At 45.1% G+C, this 23,846-nt stretch overlaps 1 protein-coding gene across 1 annotated transcript in view; it reads right to left on the minus strand.

Annotated features, from left to right (window-relative positions):
* LOC107119884 (keratin, type I cytoskeletal 15-like) overlaps window positions 1-15,238 on the minus strand; it is a 28,570-nt gene extending 13,332 nt beyond the window's left edge. The window contains exons 1-6 of the mRNA XM_015422499.1: window positions 14,692-15,238; window positions 12,892-12,974; window positions 7,786-7,942; window positions 6,683-6,844; window positions 4,823-4,948; window positions 2,042-2,265 (exon numbers count right to left, since the gene is read on the minus strand). Of these exons, the coding sequence (XP_015277985.1) occupies window positions 2,042-2,265; window positions 4,823-4,948; window positions 6,683-6,844; window positions 7,786-7,942; window positions 12,892-12,974; window positions 14,692-15,177 (1,238 nt within the window). The 5' untranslated portion in view covers window positions 15,178-15,238. The remainder of the gene's footprint in view (window positions 1-2,041; window positions 2,266-4,822; window positions 4,949-6,682; window positions 6,845-7,785; window positions 7,943-12,891; window positions 12,975-14,691) is intronic.
* Window positions 15,239-23,846: the final 8,608 nt, after the last annotated feature.

Here is a 23,846-nt window from a genome sequence, read left to right on the forward strand (position 1 = left end):
TCTTTTAAAATAAATAAATATAATCCCCCTTTTAAACCCTTGGTATTTATGTGGTTTTTGTTATCAAAGTCAAATTATTTTACGGGAAAGACAAAGAGCCTAGGGCCTTGTCTTTCTGGCTCTTTTTGGGCTTCTTACAGAGCCCCTAGTCTAAGAGTCCCTAGGCTAAGAGCCACAGGCAAAGAGCCCTTTAGCTCGCCACAGGCAAAGAGCCCTTTAGCTCGCCACAGGCAAAGAGCCCTTTAGTGTTTCCTTAAATAGAGGCCTCCCCCAGCAGAGGTCAGGCAGCAGCTATTCAAATTCAAATTCACCCAGGCACTCAATCACAGGCAAAACAATGCCCCTTCCACTTCCTCTCAATTACAGGCAATCCCAGTCAAACAGTGCCCGTTCCTCTCCCACACTCAATCAGCCAGGACTCTGCAAGAACTCTAAGTGCTTCCACACACTGCTAAACACAGTTTTCCCACAAAATATCCTTAGCTGAATTCTCTCAGCTGAAAGCAAGTAAAAGAAACCCACTCACCTCTCTCACAGCTCTCTCTCCTGCTCCTGCTCAGAGCTCAGCTGGTCTCCTCTGCCTCTGGCAAGGTGCTTCCTTAAATAGAGGCCTCCCCCAGCAGAGGTCAGGCAGCAGCTCTCTCACAGCTCTCTCTCCTGCTCCTGCTCAGAGCTCAGCTGGTCTCCTCTGCCTCTGGCAAGGTGCTTCCTTAAATAGAGGCCTCCCCCAGCAGTCAGGCAACAGCTCTCTCACAGCTCTCTCTCCTGCTCCTGCTCAGAGTTCAGCTGGTGTCTCCTGTTCTTGATAGGCTTGCACACCCCCTAAAGGAGTGGATTCATAGCTTGGGAGCGCTCCTGGAGCTAGGTTTCCTGTTGCACAAGCAGGTGGCAGCGGTGGCCAGGAGCGCCCTCCACCAGCTTCTGTTTCTGAGCCAGTTGTGGCCTTTCCTGGGTAAAAAAGATTTTGCCACTGTGGTGCATTCCCTGGTAACAACTAGATTAGATTACTGCAGTGTGCTTTATATGGGGCTGCCCTTGAAGAGTGTCCTAAAGCAATTGGTACAGAATGCAGCATCAAGAATGCTGACTGGAATAGGTTGTAAGGACCATATGACTCCAGTCCTGTTCCATTTACACAAACTCTCAATTTGTTATCGGGCCCAATTCAAAGTGGTGGGATTGACCTTTGAAGCCTTATGTTGTTTGCCACCCACATACTTAAGAACCTCCTACTCCCATATGAACCTGTGCAACTACCGTGGTCATCTTCTGTGGCCCTGTTTCAGGTGCCCCTGTCATCTGAGGCTAGATGGGCGGCAACCCAAGAAAGGGCCTTCTCAGTCATGGCACCAAAACTGTGGCATTCCCTTTGCAGGAGGATTCATCTGTCCCCCTCTGTCATTGTCTTCCGTCAGAGAAGACTTTTTTGTTTCATTTGGTGTTTTCTTAATGACCCTCCTTATTTATGTTTTAATTGCTGCTGTATATATAAATACACAAATGTGTGTGTGTGTGTGTGTAAAAATTAGCAGGCAGTAGAAGAATATCCGAGGAGATGCATAAGTATGGAGTCAGCAGAAGTGGGCCCCACCAGAACTGATGGGCCCTGGCTGCTGCCCCATCTCAGGGTATGCTGTGTGATCTCAAGGGCCATGTTTGCACACTGTTCGAATCAGCAGTGAGCGCATACTGCCCCAGCAGGATATGCAGCTAGCAGTCTGTATTTAGAGCAAAATACTCCTTCACTTTTAAGGTAAGGCATGATGGGAAATGTAGTTCAGTAACCCCTTAGGTCAAATGCTCTAAAATAATCTTCCTTATTGGATCGTGAGTGATGATCTTCTGAATGCGTGTGGAGTGAAATAAAATGATGTCAGCCTGAATTAGATTTGTGCATTGAAGACTTAGCTCCAGCCAGCCTCTGGGCAGTATAGTGAAAAGAGATAATCCTGTACGTCTCCTACCTCTAGTAGATTTCTAACGCATAGAGCACATGCTTTATATTACTTGAAAGAGGGACAGCTTCACAACATCGACTTACGCAACGTGCTTCCCTTCCTCGAGCAGCTGATGGTACTGGCAGATCTCCTGCTCCAGACGGCCCTTAATGCCAAGAAGTGTCTGATACTCCTGGTTCTGCTGCTGGATCTCGCACTTGATACCCGCCAGCTCTGCTTCCACTGGCTCAATCTGGCTGGCTATTTGTTGCAAAAGCATGCCGTAGCGACCTTCCATGTCATTCAGGTTGTTTTTCAGAGACTGGACCTGCCATGGGGAGGCAAATGAAAAAAAAAATTAAAGGTGGAGGGACCTGTTCCGTGAAGTGGTCAGCCTGTTTCTGCTTTATATCCCAGTGTTGCCAGCCTCCAGGTGCAACATGGAGATCTCCCGGAATTATAACTGATTTCCAGACTACAGAAATCAGTACCCCTGGAGAAAATGGCTGCTTTGGAGGGGAGACTCTATGGCCTTATACTCTTCTGAGGTTCCTCCCCACACCAGGCTCCATGCCCAAATTATCCAGGAATTTCCCTACCTGGAGTTGGCAACCCTATAAAACCTAACCAAGTGGAACCCTAACATACTCAGTGTATGCAGACAACTAGATGATGGAACTAGGGAATGAAGTCGTCTAGATTAGTCTTCTCCTTGACATGCCAGTTTTTTTAAAGTTTTCCTTGATATGTAGAGGAGGAACATTCAGTCATGTGAATCCTACCATCAGTGTGAAGTGGTACAACCCAAACACAAGTTTGCTGCCTCAGCAGTGTTTGGCAAGAACAGAACCTTAGAATCATCAGTCACTAAAAGGGACCAGAGAGTCATCTGATCCAATCCCTGGCCTCCTCCTAGGGATGCCACCTTCCAGGTGGGGCCTGGGGATCCCCCATAATTACAGCTCATATCTGGACTACAGAGATCAGTTCCCCTGGAGAAAATGGCTGCTTTGGAGGGTGGACTCTGTGGCATTGTACCCCACAGGGGTCCCTGTCCTTCCCAGGCTCCATCCCCAAATCTCTAGGAGTTTCGCGAACTGGATCTGACAACCCTACCCTCACATCCCCTGCCAGTGGCCAAGTGGACCTGTCAACCCTATCTCATCCAGAGAGGTTGGCACACAAATATATCTAAACTGCAGCTGAATCCACATAATCCAAAAGTCAGTAAAACAGAAGAGAGCAACGGGAAGGTTCTATGGCTGTTTTAATGCACTGGTTTTATGCTTTATTTTTATTCTTTATTATAAACCACTTTGAACAGGTCTCTCAAATGGTGGCATAGAAATTTTCTAAGCAAATAATTAATAATATCCAATTTGATACTACACGAGGCAGCAAGGCATGGGGATCGTAGGTGTTAATCTGGTTCTTTATCATTTGGTAGGCATGGACAGCCTGCCCGTAGGAAGCCATAAAAGACTGTCCAGTAAGGCCCCCAGATTGGTTGAATGTCACGTCACCCCAAATCCCTGCAATCTATCTTAAGTGCCTCTAACTCTGCTCTCAAAATCTGCCTGCAGTACTAAAGGTATTCTGATCAACAAACTTCCCTTTGGGCCAATGATATATTGTTTGAACTCTGGAATTCCCTGTCTTTTAAATCTCCCATTATTTCAATGGAGCAACAAACTCTCAAAACCATGACCAGATGGTATCTTACGCCTCAACAAATCTCACATATGAGCCCTACAAAATCACCCTATTGTTGGAAAGGTTTTCAACAAATTAGAACATATGACCACTGTTGGTGGAGGTGTGATGAGATACGGACTTTCTGGGAACTAGTCTTACACCATATTCGCACTATAACGAACATCTCACTCCCCCTCACTCCAGAAGCTCTTTTCCTAGAACACTGGCTGGAACATCTAGCTACACACCACCTCAAACCAACCACTGACATGATGCTATTTACAGCAAAAACCGCCATTGCCCCTCGTTGGCAGGAACTGGACCCCCCTAACCTGAACCTATGGTTCAAAAAATGTGGGAAACTTACCTGATGGATAATATCACTGACAAAATAAACAGATCTCTTTTGAAACCAGCTAAAACGAACTTCGATAGCAAATGGTTCCCGATACTAGAGTTCTTGTCACAGCAAGAATTTATATCACCAGAATGGTGATGGCTTTGAATCTTAATCTCAGGGAATACAAAACAACAAATGCCACTGTTATAACGTCATTTTATACCTTACCACTATGGTCAACTACTACCTGAAATGTTTAAGTGTATTATAAACTTCCCTTTGGGCCCACACTCCAGAAGAGGCCAAGATGGATGGAGGATGCTCCCAAGTAGCAGCAACTGAACTATTTCAGCTTAGTCCGCCTCCTGTCTGTCAGAAGTGAGACATGCAGTGTCTGCAGATATGACCAGGCTTGGCTTGTCCTCCAACTCCTTGTCCTGCCTTTCCCATATCACCCAGTCAATCAATCAAAGTTTAATTAACGGCTTTCGCCAGCTTAAAATACAAAAATAAAACTAAATATCTCACCCAGTCAGAAAGGAGAGCTGTGACTCAAGTTTGTGTGGGGCATCTTTCCTGCCACACCGTGCACAAAGCACTATGCCTGGACAATGACATTGTCACACACATATTGAGAACCGACCCCAGAATCTTCTGTGTCATTGTCGAGGATAGTGGGGTGCCATGCCACAAGCAGAACGTGGCAGTCCACACGCCCATTCTGCTTCCAGCATAGTAGCATGCCCAGGATGGAAATCAGGTCTCAGTACAGGACTTTAGCAATTGGAACTGGGTTCCATGGGAGACTACCATAGAGAATCAGAATGCCAGGTCTAAAACTGTCACGTACCATGCTCAGGTGGGACTGCAGTTCAATCTCCAGGCTTTGATATTCCCGCCTGAGGTCTGCAGATTCCTTCTGGCTGCTGTCAATCTCCTGACAGCTTGAACTCACTTGCTGACGCACCTCTTCCATCTGGAGGACGCAAACAGAGAACCAAAATGAGGTCTTTGCAAAAGTCCACAGATTCCACAACAAAAGCTCCCCCAAATGCTACCAGCCTTATCATAACATGTGCAAAGTGGTAAAATCACACACTGGGTAATGTGACATCAAGTCGCTTCTGATTTATGATGACCCTATGAATTAATGACCTCCAAAATATCCTCTCATTAACAGCCTCACCATAGAATCACAGCATTGGAAGGGATCTCCAGGGTCATCTAGTCCAACCCCCTGCACAATGCAGGAAATTCACAAAAACCTCCCCACACACAAACCCAGTGACCTCTGTTCCACACCCAGAAGATGGCAAAAAAAAGAAAAAGAAAAGCCCTCCAGGACCTCCAGCCAAACTGGCCTGGAGAAAAATTGCTTCCTGACCCCAAAGTGGTGATCAGCATTTCCCTGGGCATGTAAGAAAGGGCCACAAGATGCAACCCTTGACAGAATCAGTGTTGCTGTCAGATGGCCATCTAGCCTCTGTTCGGAAACCTTCAGAGAAGGAGAGCCTGCTGCCACCTCCCAGGACAACCCAAAATGAAATCTCGATAGTTATTATTTCCCACCAGTGCTGGTGTTTTGAATAATGGATGATATTTTTAAAACTTTTCACAACTATATCTAAGCACCATTTAACTTTTGGACAAGATAGCTTGGAATATTAGGAATTTTTTTGGTATTACATAGCTGCAAGCAAGCATTACAGATTGTGTTGATATTGTTTCTATAATATTTTATGTATGCACAGTACTTGGCAACTCTGATCCCAGATCTCAAATCCAGCATCTGCTTTCACCTATAAGATGGTTTGGAGCCTGCAGGTTGGTGATAGGAAGAAAGGAAATGCAGCTTCTCCACATACTGCCAGCATATTGATACTACAAAATTATTTTTCTTGCATTTTGGGAATGCAGTTTGGTGTGAATGTTAGATTTTTCCCCAGCTGGTAATCTCTAGCTCCCCCTTGCACTATCACAGAACTGCAGCTGAGCTGTTGTTGCCATCCTCTAGGTGGGGCCTGGAGTTCTCTCAGAACTAGAACTCATCTGCAGATGACAGAGCTCAGTTCCCTTAGAGGAAATGGCTGCTTCAGGGGGCAGGCTATGGGATTGTGTCCCTGATGACCTTGCTCCCTGCTCCAAATTCCACCTTCCCCAGTTTCCTCCTTCAAATCTCCAGGAATTTCCCAGGCCAGAGCTGGCAAACCTGTTCCCTGAAAATGGTTCCTTGCAAATAAGCAGTAATAGTTCAAACCTTTAAGTGTGTGAGTAGAACTTCTAAGTGGCCACATTGGTCCAAAGCAAAGGCCCCAAATGGGCCATAAGTATTATAATACCTTTTATTACAACCAACCAAAATAACACAAAATGATGTGGAAGACTTTAAGTTCTTCAGAACCCTTCAGCAGGCTGGATGTTTAAAAAATAAACCAAAAGGGGTGGTGGTGGGGGAACATTTCAGGCCTTTTTCTGAAAAGAAGATATTGCATGAGCTTGAGACTTCTTGTAGGCGTCCAGTGTCAATAAGTCCTGTTAATCATGCACCCCCCACACACAATCTTCTGGCAATCAAACTGGAACTCATAGACAGATAGTGCTGCACTAGAAATTGGGTATCTTTCCCTTTTATAACAGGAGGAAGACTGCCAGTAGGTCCCCCCCCCCTGCAGGTTTTCACACTATCCGGGCTCTTTTGAGAATAGCTCACCTTGCTTTCATACCATTCTTCAACCTCCCTGCGGTTGTCTGCAATGATCTGTTCATATTCACACCTCATCTCATCCAGTTGCTTTTTCAAATCTGGGCCAGCATTCGAATTGACCTCCACAGTGACGTCCCCACCAGACTGCGATTGTGCGCTTTGCTGTAACTGCAGGCCCAAAGAAGACCAAATATGAGCCTGTTCAGACCTATAGGCATATTTCCTTCGCAGTTCCCTGATTCTTATCTTTGTAGCAGGTAACCAGGGGTCATTTCCTGCAGGAGCACACATGAGCGGAGCTCCGGCCGTAAAGAGCCCAGGGGGCGGGCACATGCAACAAGCCCCACCCCTGCTCCCAGCAGCCCTCAGTCAGAGCAAGAAGCAGCCAGGTAAGTTGCAGAGCTCCTCCCGGCCCCACGGTCCAAAACAGTCCAGTGGGACCTTTAAGACCAAGTTTTATTCAGGTACAAGCTCTCCCTCCTCTGCGAGGACAGATCTGCACGTCCCCCCCCCCCAATAGCTAGCAATCCAAAACAGTCCAGTGGAGCCCGAGTGGTGGGTGTTGCCTTCTGACACACTTCCGGTGATGTCGGGGTGTGTGGCATATGCAAATAAGTTATACTAATGAGTTATGCTAATGAGCTCCTGCACCTCTTTTTCTATGAAATGACCCTTGCAGGTAACCCAAATTCACAAAAAGGAGGTTGAGTGACCATATTTGCTGTTGAAGATTGGCTACATTAGTTAATAAAGTTGTGGTCCTTAGTTTAATTCATTGATTGAGTCTTCAGTTCATGATCTGGAGGCAACTGCATCAGCTCCCAGTTCGTTTCTGGATACAGTTCACAGTGCTAGGTTAACCTATGAAGCCCTAAATGGCCTGAGCTCATGGTATTGGAAGAACCATCCTGTATCCATTTCCTTCAAGTGGAGGAAAGAAGTCCTTCTCTTTTCCTCCTGTGTCTAGTGAACAAATAAACAGGTGCTGTATTCAGGAGTGAAGACTGAAAAAGTCTTTGGAGAGAGAAAGTTGTATGTATTCATAGATCTTACTGTACATATTTGTTTTAAAAACCACATATTTCATTTCAGGTATGGGTAGGCCCTACCTCACAATGGTTCTTCTTGAGATGTATTAGCTCCTCCTGCAAAGACTCATATTGCATTTCCAGGTCAGACTTATCCAACGTCAGTTTATCCAAAAGTGGACGTAATCCATGAAGATCAGCCTCCACACTTTGACGCAGGCCACATTCAGTCTCATATCTAATATACAAGCAAAGCAGACAAACTAGTTAGTCTCAAAGCGTCTAATTGTGCAGTTTAGAGTTTTCCTTTTAGGTCGCAAAAAAAAAATCCTTTGGCTTCCAACATTATTTATAATCTGGTTTTGATATTCATCTAATTTTTTTAAAATCTCTTTTCAAACCTTTTGTTTTTATTTTAATGCTACAGTGATGGACTTCCAGTTTCCTTTGCTTACGTCAGTGATCCCTATCATGGTCTCTGTGGTTGCCATGATGTCCACTTGATTATTCTCCAAAGCAGGGAGTAATCCTGGCTTTCTTCCACTTCTTTGGAGTAGGAGATGCTTCAGAAATGCCCAGGGAACATCACCTTTGTGTCAGCTGGCAGCACCCATCCAGAAACAGCAGATCCCATATAAGGAAGATCAGGCCCGTAGCTATGGTGAAGCTTTTGGGGGTTCTACCCCCTTTCTTAAAGGCAGAGCCCAACAAGAAGTTCTCCTGTAAATGCTTTTTTTCAGTCATTTTAAATGTTTTTTAAAAGCTGTGTACTCCTTTAAGCAGAATGGGGTGCCATAGTGACTAATTCCTGCACTGAACAAGGGGGTTGGAGTAGGTGACCTCTAGGATACCTTCTAACTCTGTATCAAGAAACTGGTCTCCTGACTTCCCGTTTATGGCGACACGCTGGTGCACGCATCTCCCGGACCTCCCGGGGATGTGATCTGCGCACCAGCGGATAGGAGGGGGGCTGACGGGTCACCACCCCCCTGGAGCCTTGGCAAAAGGCTCCTAGCCATGGGGCTTTTAAGGGGCGACCTCTTCGCCAGTGCATTGCTGGGGAATTGAGGCGCTCCTCCACCCTGACGGTCCTGCCGCTGTATCTGTATGGATCTAGAGTCGCTGACCAGGACAAGCATCGGAGATTGAGAGTTTTAAACATGTTCCAAGCAAGGTCGTATGACCAACAATGAACAGTGAGTTGGGTTAAAGCGAACATGAGAATTTAAAAAGAACGCTACCCCCCGGGAATGGCGAGAAAAGCGAGGGTATGGGCGAATTTCAGAGACTTTAGCAAGTTTTCATAAAAGTAAACAATCCATAAAGATGGCGGGAAAGAGGGCAGAGAAAGACAAACTAGCAAAAGTGAAACCAGCGGGGAACATGAGCCCTCGACTGGAAGAGGTCACTGAGTTCTCCAAAATGTTGGCAGATTCCTTGCGCCCTCTGCTGGACCAGATGACTAACATCAAACAACAGCTACAACTCTAAATCAGAACCTTGCTACTCACCAGCTCCAACTGACTGAGACTTTAAAAATAACGGAGCAAATGGCTGAGAAGGTGAAGGAAATGGACGACAACACTAAAAAAGTTAAGAAAAAGGTGCAAAAGCTGGAAAAGTAACAAGCTTTGGAAGAATCACAACTTTTACAGCTGCAAATGGAGAAAGCAAATTTGGTCCTCCAGTTTAAGGGGTCCCAGAATTAAAAGGCGAGAATCTAAAGCAACTCTTGAGTGAAGCATTAGCCCCAGTTACAGATTTGAAAGTGGAATGTCTTGCAAACGAAATGGATGTGGTCTATAAGTCCTATTCCATGTACATCAAGAAGAATAATCTGCCTAGGGAAATAGTGGTCAGATTCTCAAAGAGGCATGTGAGGGATTCTATCCTGAAAGCAACTACAGGAACACCCTTGAAAATCAGGGACAATATCATCAGGATTCTAAAAGACGTCCCATTTGAAATAAGGCAAAAGAGAAAGAAATATAAAGACTTAATCCTTTTCCTACAAACAAACAGCATTGTCTACAGATGGTTAATTCCAGAAGTCATAATTTTCAAAATACAAGATAAAAAAGAAAAGATTGACTCTGTCCCTAAAGCATGTGAGTTCCTGAGATTGCAGCTGGGAGAGACAGCCGAGGTTGAGAAGGAAGAAGATGACAGCAAATCTAGTGGCGAATTGGACTCGGTGTCTTCCGACGAGGACTCTCTTTCTGATAAGGGGGCAGCTGCCCCCAAACGTGCATATAAATTGAGGATTAGAAAAGACAAAACCAAATGAAGGCTGAAGGACTCTGAATTTTGCCTTAAAACTTTTGTGTTATTATGGGATGCTCTGGGGGTTCTCTTAAACAGTTAAATCAATGGATAAAAAGATAAATATTTGAGCATAACTATGTTCAAAGTAATACTAGCAATTTAAGATTGTTGTTATGATCTCCTATTCTTGGGGTTTTAGTTATTAGTGGTTTTCTTTCCTTTCTCCCTAGGTGTAGTTATTCCTTCCCAATTTTTCTTTGTAGTTTGTAGTCTATTAAAATGCAATAAAAAATCCCCTCTGGGGAGCCAAAAAAGAAAGAAAGAAAAGAAACTGGTCTGCTTTAAGAGAGTTTTTCTGCCTAAGTGTTCGTTTTCTTGACTATAGAAGTCATCACTCCCACCTAACAGCTTGCTATCATAATTGTTGCTTAGGCTGGCAGAAGTAATTAACTTGTAGCAACTGAAAACTGTCTTCTAAAGTGGTTGACAGCTTGCAATTTAGAGGTCTATCCTGGTAACAGCTTTCTATTGGCTAAATGACTTTTCTTTCTGCACTGAGAACTTTAGCCTCACCAGACAAAAATTTGCCCAACAAGCCACAAAATCTTGGCTTCGAGCTTGAGGAAGATGTTTAGCTTGGTATCTTAACGTTTGTGGAACCTTCCATCTTTTTGTGATTAGGCACACCCCTTAGCAGCCATTTTGTGATTGGTCCCACCCCCTTTGGCAGCCATTTTGCTGTGGTCCCCACTGCCTGTCCTCAAACTTCTAAAACCACTTACAGGTTCAACAAGGCTGGGGACCCCTTGAGTATATTAGAGGTTGGTTTTTTTTCCAATTTCCAGAACCATACATTCTGCAAACTAATTTTGCTGAACTAGAAAATAATAGATTTGCAAGAAAAGCAGCTCCTGTCTGGCCTTCATGCTTAGATATTATCTAAAGGGGAGCCCTCCCCCTTACATAAGTGGAAACTTCGGTTCTTATTTAATTAACTTAAGAAGCTGAAGACTTTCAGACCATTCCTTAGCTATCGTTGCTGAACATTTGGTTATTTTTGAGTTGTGGTTCTAGTTTGAGGAGGGGGGCCAATAGAAGATCCCGGGCAGCTTCAAAGGAACCATGGATGCTAGAAAGTGTAAAACTGTTGTATTGTAGGGATGGCAGCATCCCAGTAGGATCTAGGGATCCTCTGGAATGGCTTATTGATATAGAGTTGCAAGAGCTCAGAGCCCTTGCCTCCGGAAGGTGCTCCTCAATAAGGTGGGCCTATCCCCTTTCTGGTGCTCTACCATATTACTTTTTCTGTCTGACTTCACCGCAAATGTGTAGAGCTTATTTGTTGGCCCGTCTTAATGTTCTCCCCTCTGCTATTCTTGAGGGGAGATATAAGCAAATTCCTTATTCAATCAGGTTCTGTGGATGTAATAGAAGTGAAATAGAAACTGTTGAGCACGTACTCTTACACTATAAATTGTTAAATGACATTCGAGTGGAGTTTATAGAAGCCCCCCTTAGGTTGGTAGCAGGCCAATCGGGATAGAATCAAGGTACAATTTCTCCTTGCTTCACGAGATCCGGAGATCATTGAACTGACCGCTAAGTTTCTCCATTGTTTTATAAAACGGAAGAGTGACCCTGATCATATTAATGATTCTTAATTTATAAGTCTAAAAACTTAAGTTTAAAAGTTTAGAATGCCAATTTATTTTATGATTCAGGCATCTTTTGTATGGTCAAATCTAGCTTGTGACAACTTGAGTTAGGCCTGACATAGCCACGGCTATCTATTTTATAATTTCTTTTGGATTGTATTATTAAGAAATGCTTCCAATATTGTATGCCAATAAAAGGTATTTGAATTGAATTGGATCCTCTGGAATTACAGCTCATCTCCAGACTACAGAGATCAGCTCTCCTGGAAAAAAGGGATGCTTTGGAGGGTGGACTCTAGGGCATTGTACCCCACTGAGGTCCCTGCCCTCTCCAGGTTCCAGGAATTCTCAACCAGAAACTGGTAACCCACACACCCCTATACACTCCAATTTATCTACTTTAAAGGGGGATTAGATGTATTCATGGAGGATAGGTCTATCAGTAGCTACTAGCCTGATGACTATGGAGAACCTTCACATTCAGAGGCACTAATACTCTGAATCCCAGAGACAGGAGACAACATCAAGGAAGGTCTTGGCCTCTCTGTCCTTTGTTGGCCCTCCAGAAGAACTGGTTGGTCACAATGTGAGACAGGATGATGGACTAGATGGACCCCTGGTCTCTTCTGATGTTCTTAACCCCGATCAGCAGTCCGGGAGGGCCTGGCAACCCTAGCTGCATGTTTCTGACTTTACTGAAGTTTGACTGTTCTTCAGTCCATCCACCTTCAGTTCCCCCCTCCCCCCTGCCCCCTTCAGTCATATGTAATTCATGAGCAGAGGTCGATTCGGGGGGATCGTGGGGGATCACAGTTCCCCGGGTGAGGTGCAGGGGGCGTGGCACATGATGAAGCCCGCCCCCTTCTTCTGGCCGCCCCGTTTCCAGCCTCATTCTGTTGCAGAAGGAGGAAGAAGCAGGAGGGTAAATTGGTGTCCTCCCCCTCTGCCTGGCTGACGCCACTCCACATGGCCTCCACAAGGACTCCCAGCCCCATCCAGGAGCTTCCCCGAGGTAGCTGTGTTAGTCTGTTGCTGCAAAATAGGCCAAGAGTTCAAATAGCACCTTAAGACTAACAAATAGCACCTTTAAGACTAACCTTTAAGACTAAGACTAACTGAGTGGTGGGTGTGGCCTTATGACACACTTCCGGTGATGTCAGGGGGTATGGCATATGCTAATGAGTTCCCCTAGCTTTTTTTCTACAAAACGACCCGTGTTCATGAGTAATAAGAAAGTGGTAAGCAACTGAAAAGATGGTGGATTTACTTCATCTTGAAGTCGTCGATTGCCATCTTTGTGTTATCAATGTCCAACATGAGCTTGTTTGTCCCCAGTGCCTCATGGATTAGCTGCAAGATGGAAAAGAATGCAGATTACTTATTACTAAGAGCCCAGGATAATATGTTTTCCTCAGGGGTACAAACTGCAGAAATACCCACTCAAATATCTTCCCCCCCCCTTTGAATCATGGCTCAAAAGCAGACATTCTGGTGATTCCACAGGAAGTATCCAGTTTGGTGGTATGGGCTATGACTTGGATCCAGAACTGAGTTTCCGCAATGATTTCTGTTTGTGGAGAGTGACTTTTTTGCCTCCCTGAGGAATAGAACTGCCCAGCCTCCCTGAGAAATACAGGGCAGTTCAGACTGCCACAGGAGGAGAGAAGTGAGAGATTCGTGCTCTGAAGGTATCTTTCTACCTGTGGAAATGCTTTGGGCCTGTTCAAAAATCCACAGATCTGTGCAAAACTCTTCAGAACGAATCGATCTGCTAGTGCTATGGCATTGTGGCTATGAGCCATTATTCTACTGGCCCCAGACTCAAATCCTTCCTCTGCTGCACTCTGTGTCTGCAGGTGGAATCTTACCCTTTTGAAGGAAGACCAGGAAATAAGCTCTTCCATTGAAATGCTCCTTGGTTTTACATATGTAAGAACTGTCAAGTCACAGCCAACTTCTAGAAACCTCAGTAAGAGACTTTCAAGGCATGTGAGATGCACAGGTGGTTCGCCATTGCCTTCCTCTGCAAAGTCTTCCTTAGCATCTCCCATCCAAGTACTAACCCTGCTTAGCTTCCAAGATAGAGCCGTGCCATGCCACCATCCCTCCGAGAAACCATTTTTTAGGAATGGGGGAGGGGCCAATATTTCTAGTGTGTAGGCCAGATAGATGAGAATGGTTGATAGGCAGCCCTTGCAAGGACCTTGAGGCCCAAATGGCAGAGAACGGGGTGGTGGTGTGGAACCCTTGAAAATGTGCCATACAGTGAGCCCCTTCCCACCCACAATGAGGTCTGCATACCTGTTGTTATCGTCTTCAATTTAGAGCATTTTTAATTTACAGCATATTCTAAGGTCAATATAAGAACATAAGAACATAAGAGAAGCTAATGTTGGATCAGACCAGTGGCCCATCCAGTCCCACAGTGGCCAAAAATACCAGGTGCCATCAGGAGGTCCAGCAGTGGGGCCAGGACACTAGAAGCCCTCCCACTGTTGCCCTCCCCCCAGCACCAAGAATACAGAGCATCACTTGCCCCAGACTGAGAGTTCCTGTCTATACCTTGTGGCCAATAGCCACTGATGGACCTCTGCTCCATATGTTTATCCAGTTCCCTCTTGAAGCTGTCCATGCTTGTAGCCATCACCACCTCCTGTGGCAGTGAATTCCACGTATTAATCACTCTTTGGGTGAAGAAGTACTTCCTTTTCTAACCCGACTGCTCAGCAATTTAAGTACAACCCATTGGCTTATGATTCTGTCACTAAACTAGCCTTATTTTAACAACAAACACCTTAAAAAAAACTCCATCAATTTTGTTGGAAAATTCACTCATTAAAAAAAAAAAAGTTGCTTCAGGGCCCCTCCAGGATCAGGGCCCTGAAGCTTAAGCTTCATTAGTTGCATAGTAAATCCACCCCTGGACTGTAGGGTACGCCTTGCCACCTACACACCAACACCACAATCTCTATTTTTACTGCATAGCCCAATTCACCAGATGTGCTCATATCTTTAACAGAGGAACTTTCTGAAGGATTATAACAAGTATGGAAAGAAGAAGTCCTACCTCGTCAGTGAGCGTGTCGATCTCGCTGTAATAACGGCTGTAGTCCTTCCGTGAAGTGCTCTGACCTTGCTTCTGGTACCACTCTCTGATCAAGTGCTCATACTCCTTGTTTTCTGCTTCCAAGCCTCGCACCTTGTCCATATAACAGGCCAAGCGGTCATTGAGGTTCTGCATGGTATACTTCTCATTGCCAGAGAGCAGTCCAGCATCTTCCCCACCGAAACCACATCCTCCAAATCCACCACCAAAACTACCACCACTAAATCCTCCCGATACACCGTGGCATATCCCCCCTCCATAACTTCCACCAGAAAACCCTTGGTTGCTGCTCACAGAGGAGGTACATCTTTGAGAGGAGACTGAAGAGGACCTTCCTCCACCACCACTACCACCACAGGTTCTCCCACCACTGCTCCCACCACCCCCTCCACCACAACCACTGCTAGAACAGCTCGTTCTCTGCTTGAAGCTATAGCTGCTGGTCATGGCAATGGCTACTGGAGGATTCTCTCCAAGAAACTGGTAAAATTGGAGCAGGGAAGATGATGGGATCACATCTCCACTTCCTTCACTCCAGTGATCTTTATTTATACCTTTGCGTTGGGTGTTTCTCCATAGTTTGTGGGTTTACCCTGATTCATTTAGCAACAACTTGCTAAAGGGAATTATTATTATTATTTTTAACAATCCCAGGCAACCAAACTCACTGCTGTTTTGTCTGGAGCTGTCTGTGTGAGTTTGTTTGCTGGGAAGGCCAACCATGTAATTTTCACCTGGGTGGCTTTGCGTTGCAATTTGATCACTTCTGCAATCTAATCCACAAACGCTTAATATCATGCAAGATTGGATGTCTCTCCTTCCGTACTGCAATAAAACTGACATTGCAGCAAGGTTTAATGAATACTGCCATGCTTAATAACGCCAGGAAGAAAGGCAGTCGCCTTTTTATTATCTAGATATGTGGTCTGTTAACTACAGTGACTTCTGAAAAGAGGCTTGAAACAGGGGTGGGGCATAAAAATGCACAGAGATGTTGGCAGGGGAGTAAATTATTTTCAAGCAAATGGAACAGTGGTTTCAAAGTGAATTGTGTAACTCACATCACCACTTCCTTCCCCTTCAACGAGAGATTTCTCAGTGTCAGTATCGGTAATGGGACCATCCTTGAAGACATCTCAGAAGCTTTAGCTGATACCAGATGCGGCAGTGAGACCCCTATCTGGGATTAGCCGCTCATGACATACGGCTCCATTGTCTCCTCCACTGCACTGGTTACATATTTGCTTCTGGGTCCAATTAAGAGTGTTGGTTATTGCCTTTAAAGCTCTTCATGGCTAGAAGTCCTCATACTTTGAGAACCACATATCCCACATACCAGCTATGTTCTTCAGATCGTCTTCTGCTTATGGTTCCCTCACTTAGGATTGTTTATACGGCAGCAGCTGGGTCCCAGGCTTTTTCTGTGGAGGCTCCACTTTTCCGAAATGGCTTACTAGATTGGTGGCAGGGGATATCTTCACAGTTTTATATCAGGGCATTTGGTGGAAAGTAAACTGTTTGGGCAAATCTGGCTGTGTGTGGTTACAACCTGTGTGTTTTGTTTTTTGTTGTGTTAATGGACTGTTATGCTGTTTTTGTGTCCTTGCAACATGTTGTTGCATTGTTAGCTGCCTCGAGTCAACAGAGATAAATATTTTAAATAAATTTCCCGAATGAAAGCTGATTGCTGCAGTCTTCCTTTGTAATGTGTAGCCATAGGAGAAAGTCAGGTGTGTGCCTCTAGGGTTCTCTCTGAATTTGCACAAAGCCTATTGTCTTTTCCAGCATCCCATATGAACTGCCTGTGCAGCACAGAACATGCTTCCAATGTTCCATGGCAAATATACAAGCGTTCCCCTGCAGAAAAGACAGTACAGAAATGGTTATGCCTGAAAGGAGAAAGTTTGGACATCACTTGTAGAAAGCAACCTGAGTCCAATTCCAACAGCATGGATTTTTGTCTCATAATCTAAGCAAAATGATTTCTACTTTTCACCCCATTATAATAAATCTCAACTATTCATTGTTCAGTTCTGATTTGCATTGATGTTTGAAGGCTTGGGTACTCTATGGGTAGTGTTTTTCTGTAATGCTCTTACTGAGGCCATAATCAAGAAGAAGAGGAGGAGGAAGAGGAGGAGGAGGAGATTGGATTTATATCCCACCCTTCACTACCCAAAGGAGTCTCAGAGTGGCTTACAAACTTCTTTCCCTTCCCCCTCCCCACAACAGAAACCCTGTGAGGTAGGTGGGGCTGAGAGAGCTCTGACAGAAACTGCTCTTTTTCAAGAACAGCTCTTATCAGAACTATGGCTTGCCCAAGGTCATCCAGCAGGTGCAAGTGGAGGAGTGGGGAATCAAACCCGGTTCTCCCAGACTAGAGTCTGCACACTTAACCACTACACCAAACTGGCAAAGCCTTGTGTTGAAATTACTTCCCTAGGCAGTGTTATTTCAAAACTGGATACGCACTTGGGTTTCTCCGGAAGGAGTGATTATGTTGGCAAAATTTGTGTCAGGGCCATGAAACTGCAAGAAGGAGGAGGAGGAGGAGGAGGAGGAGGAGGAGGAGATTGGATTTATACCCCGCCCTTTACTACCCAAAGGTGTCTCAGAGCAGCTTACAACCTCCTTTCCCTTCCCCTCCCCACAACAGACACCCTGTGAGGTGGGTGGGGCTGAGAAAACTCTGACACAAACTGCTCTTTCAGGTACAACTGTGCCAGAGCTTGTGACTGACCCAAGGTCACATCAGCAGGTGCAAGTGGAGGAGTGGGGAATCAAACCCGGTTCTCCCAGATTAGAGTCCACACACTTAACCACTACACCAAACTGGCTCTGATGTCCCAACATTCCTGGAATGTTGGGACATCAGTATCCCCAGCACCAGACCAATTTCAGTCTAACTTCAGACCCATTTGGGGCACACATGCTGCCTTGGTCACCATAAGAGATAGTGACCTTATTGATTCTTCAGTATCTCTTGGCCTGCTGCATTGTTGTTTGGCCCCCAGGCACTTGTGCTTCAGAGGCCCATGGGGTTCATTCTTACCCTTCATGTTTTTAAACTTTTATATGAAGCCACTGGGAAAAGTCATCAACATTATTGAGCCAAATTCTTATGGAATCCATCATTCTTATGCTGATAACTCAGAATTCCATCTCCCCTTTTAATTGGAGACAGTGGAGATTCTGAATAGATGTCTTCAGGTAGGAATGGGGTGGATGAAATCCAACAAACTGTACCTCAATCTAGATAAGGGTGAGGGATTGCTGGCCAGTGGTAATGCTAACCAAGGAATTAAGATTCAGCCTACTCAGGAAAGGGTCGTACACCTCCTTAAAAGTGTTCTTAGATCCACATCTACAAACTTATGACCAAGTTTCATCTGTATTACGTAACATCTCTTACCAGGTTTGAGTGCTTCACTGGTTATGGCTGTTCCTCAGTCATTGAAATCTGATAATGGATCTGTCACTGGCGACCAAGATCGAGTTAATCCAGGTCATAGTACTCCGCATTATAATGTCTAGGTGTGAAAGTTGGAAAATGAAGAAAGCTGATCCAAAAAGCCCAGCAGGAACTCATTCGCATGATAGGTCACACCCCTGACAGCACAGCTCATTAGCATATTAGGCCACACCCCCATGCATTCCCTTGGCTTACCCAGGGCCCCCGCGGCTGCGGGGAGCCCAGGAAAGCCGACCCTTGGAGGGGAGGCAGTTTAAACTGCCTTCCCTTGGCTTGCCCGGGTATCCCACGGCTGTGGGGAGCATGGGCAAGCCAGCCCTTAGATAAAATGCTTCCCCAATTATTCCAGGGCCCCCCCCTGGCCTGCCCACCTCGGAGTTGCCAGGGAGGGTCGCTCTCCAGGCCTTCCCTCTATAGCCACGCATGTGCAGAGGTTTTGGCTGTAGTGGGCGTGGCCAACTCTGAAGCCAGCCGGAACTCCATTCCTGTGCGTGCCTGCCCCAAAATAGCCCTGCTGGAGATCAATGTCTCTGTCACCTCCAGATGATATTTTGTTCACGATCTCTGTGTGGGGTTGGCCTCGGAAATGGTTGGGAAACTTCTGCTAATTCAAAATGTCATTTCATCGCTGCTATCAGGTGCTGGCTATAGACAACACATATCATTGGTGCTTAAGCAGTTTTGCTGGTTCTCTTTAATTTCTGAACTCAGCACAAAGCACTGGCTTTAACCATCAAGGCCCTTCACAGCCAAGACCAGGGCTCTCTGCTCCCATATGAGCTTGCCGAGATTCTATTATCTTCTCAGGTTCTGCTTAATTTCCCTCACCTTCAGTGAACAGGTGGGTGGCCAAGAAGGGAGGGGGTCATTTGAGCTATGGTGCATCACCTGTGGAATTTCCTCCCATTCCCCAAAACTGCTAATATTTTGGCACCGGGCAAATGCATTTTTATCCCCCCCCCCCCGGGACATCTTACGATGTGGTTTAAAAATGTGTAATTACTTTTTCATGTTTTGATTTTATCTCCACTGGCAACTTATTTTTTTTCTTTTATTATGCACTTGAATGAAACTTTGTTGGTCTTAAAGTTGCCCCTCGTCTAGAAGTTTGTTCTGTGTCTATGATATTTTATGCCAATTGGAGTTGTGTATGCATGTGTGTTCTTGTTTGTTTGTTTGCCATCAAGTCACAGCTGACTTACAAAGACCCTGTGGGGTTTTCAAGGCAAGAGACATTCAGAGGTGGTTTGCCATTGCCTGTCTCTGTGTCATGGCCCTGGCATTCCTTGGTGGTCTCCCATCCAAATATTAGCCAGGGCCAACCCTTTTTGAGATCTGATTAATTCGGGCTAGCCTGGGCCCATCCAGGTCAGGGCTAGAGTCGTGTATATGGATGTAATTTTAATGCCAGATCATGCTACTATTGCCTGGGGGGGGTTGTGTGTGTGCATGTCTCTATTTTTAAACTAGTTAGTAGGGTTGCCAACTATAGGTGGGGAAATTCCTGGATATTTGGGGGCAGAGCCTGGGGACATCAGTGGAATATTTATTTATTTATTTATAAATCAATTTATAGCCCTCCCTCCCCGCTGCACGGGCTCAGGGAAGCTTACATGATGTCACAGAGCCCACCTGCCACAGGAGCCATTTTCTTCAAGGAAACTGAGACAGTTTGGTGTAGTGGTTAAGTCTAATCTAGGAGAACCAGGTTTGATTCCCCCCCCCTCCACCTGCACCTGGCTGAATGGCCTCGGGCAAGCCATAGTTCTGATAAGAGCTGTTCTTGAAAGAGAGCAGTTTCTGTCAGAGTTCTCTCAGCCCCACCCACCTCACAGGGTGCCTGTTGTGGGGAGGGGAAGGGAAAGGAGTTTATAAGATGCTCTGAGACTCCTTTGGGTAGTGAAGGGCGGGGTATAAATCCAATCTCCTCCTCCTCCTCCTCGTCTTCTTCTTCAGTCTAGAAATCAGCTGTAATACTAGGAAATCTCCAGGCCCTACCTGAAGATCGGCAACCCTACTAGTTATGCTATAACCCACTGCAGGCAAACTTGTTTTTGGAGAGGTGGTACTAAAATGATTAAAACAGGTGAATTACTGAGTTTGTTTTAAGTGTGCAGATGGTAGTCATACAGATAACAACTTGGCTGTTAAAATGCTAAGTGATGCACACTCACGTATAGCAGCAATGTATGGTGTAGGCAGAGGGATCTACTGAAGAGAGGCACTTTCAGTTTTATCAGTATGCAACATCTCCCATCCCCTCCAACCACGGTGCCAGAAAAGCATTCAGAGTTTCAGAAGTCTGCGTCCGATAATTTAGTATTGCTTCCCTTTCCTTGGGTGTCTGTCTGGCACAGATAGGCAAATTGTACCTGCTGCCAATTGCCCTTCTTGCACAAGACTCCATCCTTGATTCTCCTGGCTGTTAATAAATATGTTGTCGAAGGCTTTCACGGCCGGAGTTCATTAGTTGCTGTAGATTTTCCCGGTTGTGTGGCCGTGGTCTTGGCATTGTAGAACCTGACGTTTTGCCAGTAACTGTGACTGGCATCCTCAGAGGTATAGCACAGAAAGATGGAGTACTCTCTGTACTCTGTTAATAAATAGTTTGGTAACTAGTCACACACTAGAAAACAAAAAAACAAACAGCTTGGAGGACACCTAAGGAAATGCAGCTTGCCTTTCACATCTACCTTTCAAAATCTTGGGACGTGTGAAATTGTTTCCTACTCAGCACTAACAGAACTAATATTGTTCTTGCCTTGTTGATACACACCTGTGATTTTAGATTGTGAGTATAGTGTGCTTGTGGGTTTTCTTTAGTCCTAAAAGGTATATTTATAAAGCAAATCATATAAACCTTGGTGTAATTTTTTAAAATTGATTTATATTAGAATATTATATTATAAAGAACATGGATCACTGCCTTGTCATGGCGAGGGGGCTTGCGTGGTTCGATGAGGCTCTGGGCTATGCCGTGGAGGGCCACCCAAGACGGACAGGCCACAGCAGAGAACTCAGACCAAGTGTGATCCCCTGGAGAAGGAAACGGCAACCCACTCCAGTATTTTTGCCAAGAAAACCCCATGGACAGTATCAAAAGGCTAAAAGATATGACACCGGAAGATGAGCCCCTCAGGTCGGAAGGTGTCCGATAAGCTACTGAGGAACAGCAGAGGGCAAGTACAAATAACCCCAGAAAGAGTGAAGTGGCTGGGCCAAAAGCGAAAGGACGATCAGTTGTGGATGTGTCTGATGGTGAAAGGAAAGTCTGAGGCTGCAAAGAACAATACTGCATAGGAACCTGGAATGTAAGATCTATGAATCAAGGTAAGCTTGACGTGGTCAAAAATGAGATGGCAAGACTGAACATCGATATCCTAGGAATCAGTGAACTAAAGTGGACAGGAATGGGCGAATTTAACTCAGAAGACCATTATATCTACTACTGTGGCCAGGAATCTCGTAGAAAAAATGGTGTGGCCTTTATAGTCAACAAGAGAGTGCAAAAGGCAGTACTGGGATACAATCTCAAAAATGACAGAATGATTTCTGTCCGATTCCAAGGCAAACCATTCAACATCACAGTAATCCAAGTCTATGCCCCAACCACTGATGCAGAAGAGGCTGAAGTGGACCGGTTCTATGAAGACCTACAACACCTCATAGAACTAACACCAAAAAATGATGTCCTCATCATCATAGGGGACTGGAATGCTAAAGTAGGAAGTCAAAAGGTAACTGGAATAACAGACAAGTTTGGCCTTGGAAAGCAAAATGAAGCAGGGCAAAGGTTAACAGAGTTTTGTCAAGAGAACACACTGGTCATAGCGAACACCCTTTTCCAACAACCTAAGAGACGACTCTACACATGGACATCACCAGATGGGCAACACCGAAATCAGATTGACTATATAATTTGCAGTCAAAGATGGAGAAGCTCTATCCAGTCAGTAAAAACAAGACCTGGAGCTGACTGTGGTTCAGATCATGAGCTACTCATTGCAAAATTCAGACTTAAACTGAAGAAAATTGGGAAAACCACGAGGCCATTCAGGTTTGACCTAGATCGCATCCCTGATGAATATACAGTAGAGGTGAAGAATAGATTCAAGGGTCTGGATTTGATAGATAGAGTGCCTGAAGAACTATGGACAGAGGTTCGTGACATCGTACAGGAGGCAGCAATCACCACCATACCAAAGAAAAAGAAATGCAAGAAAGCAAAATGGCTTTCTGATGAGGCTTTACAAATAGCAGAGGAAAGAAGGAAAGCGAAAGGCAAAGGCGAAAAGGAAAGATTTACCCAACTGAACGCAGATTTCCAGAGAACAGCAAGGAGAGATAAGGAGGCCTTCCTGAATGAACAGTGCAAAGTAATAGAAGAAAACAATAGAATGGGAAGGACTAGAGATCTCTTCAAGAAAATTGGAGAAATCAAGGGAGCGTTCCATGCAAAGCTGGCCATGATAAAGGACAAAAACGGTAGGGACCTAACAGAAGCAGAAGAGATTAGGAAAAGATGGCAAGAATACACAGAAGAACTATACAAGAAAGACCTCGATGTCCTTGACAACCACGACGGTATAATCACTGACCTCGAGCCAGACATCCTGGAATGTGAAGTTAAATGGGCCTTAGAAAGCATTACTAACAACAAAGCTAGTGGAGGTGATGGTATCCCAGCTGAGCTATTCAAAGTCTTAGAAGAGGATGCTGTTAAAGTTCTGCACTCCATTTGCCAGCAAATTTGGAAAACGCAACAGTGGCCACAGGATTGGAAAAGATCAGTATACATTCCAATCCCAAAGAAGGGCAATGCCAAGGAATGTTCAAACTATCGCACAATTGCACTCATATCACACGCTAGCAAGGTCATGCTCAAGATCCTACAAGCTAGGCTTCAACAGTACGTGGATAGAGAACTACCAGAAGTACAAGCTGGGTTTCGAAGAGGTAGAGGAACGAGAGATCATATTGCCAACATTCGCTGGATTATGGAGAAAGCAAGAGAGTACCAGAAAAATATCTACTTCTGCTTCATTGACTATGCTAAAGCCTTTGACTGTGTGGATCACAACAAACTATGGCAGGTCCTTAAAGAGATGGGAGTACCAGACCACCTCACATGTCTCTTGAGAAACCTGTATAAGGGCCAAGAAGCGACAGTTAGAACCGGATACGGAACAACTGATTAAAAGATCAAGAAAAAAATCAACAACCTCAGATATGCAGACGATACCACTCTAATGGCAAAAAGTGGACCTAAAGAGCCTCTTGCTCAGGGTAAGAGAGGAGAGCGCAAAAGTGGGCTTGAAGTTCAACATCAAAAAAAACTAAGATCATGGCAGCCGGCCCCATCATTCCTTGGCAAATAGAAGGGGAAGTCGTGACAGACTTCACGTTCCTGGGATCCCAGATCACCGCAGACTGTGACAGCAGCCATGAAATTAAAAGACGCCTGCTCCTTGGGAGGAAAGCGATGGCGAACCTAAACAGCATGATAAAAAGTAGAGACATCACCCTGCCAACAAAAGTCCGCATGGTCAAAGCAATGGTATTCCCAGTAGTCATGTATGGCTGTGAGAGTTGGACTATAAGGAAGGCCGAGCGCCGAAGAATAGATTCTTTTGAACTATGGTGC

This window comes from Gekko japonicus, unplaced genomic scaffold (genome assembly GCF_001447785.1).
Source record: "Gekko japonicus isolate JY-2015 unplaced genomic scaffold, Gekko_japonicus_V1.1 scaffold1255, whole genome shotgun sequence".
Taxonomy (NCBI): domain Eukaryota; kingdom Metazoa; phylum Chordata; class Lepidosauria; order Squamata; family Gekkonidae; genus Gekko; species Gekko japonicus.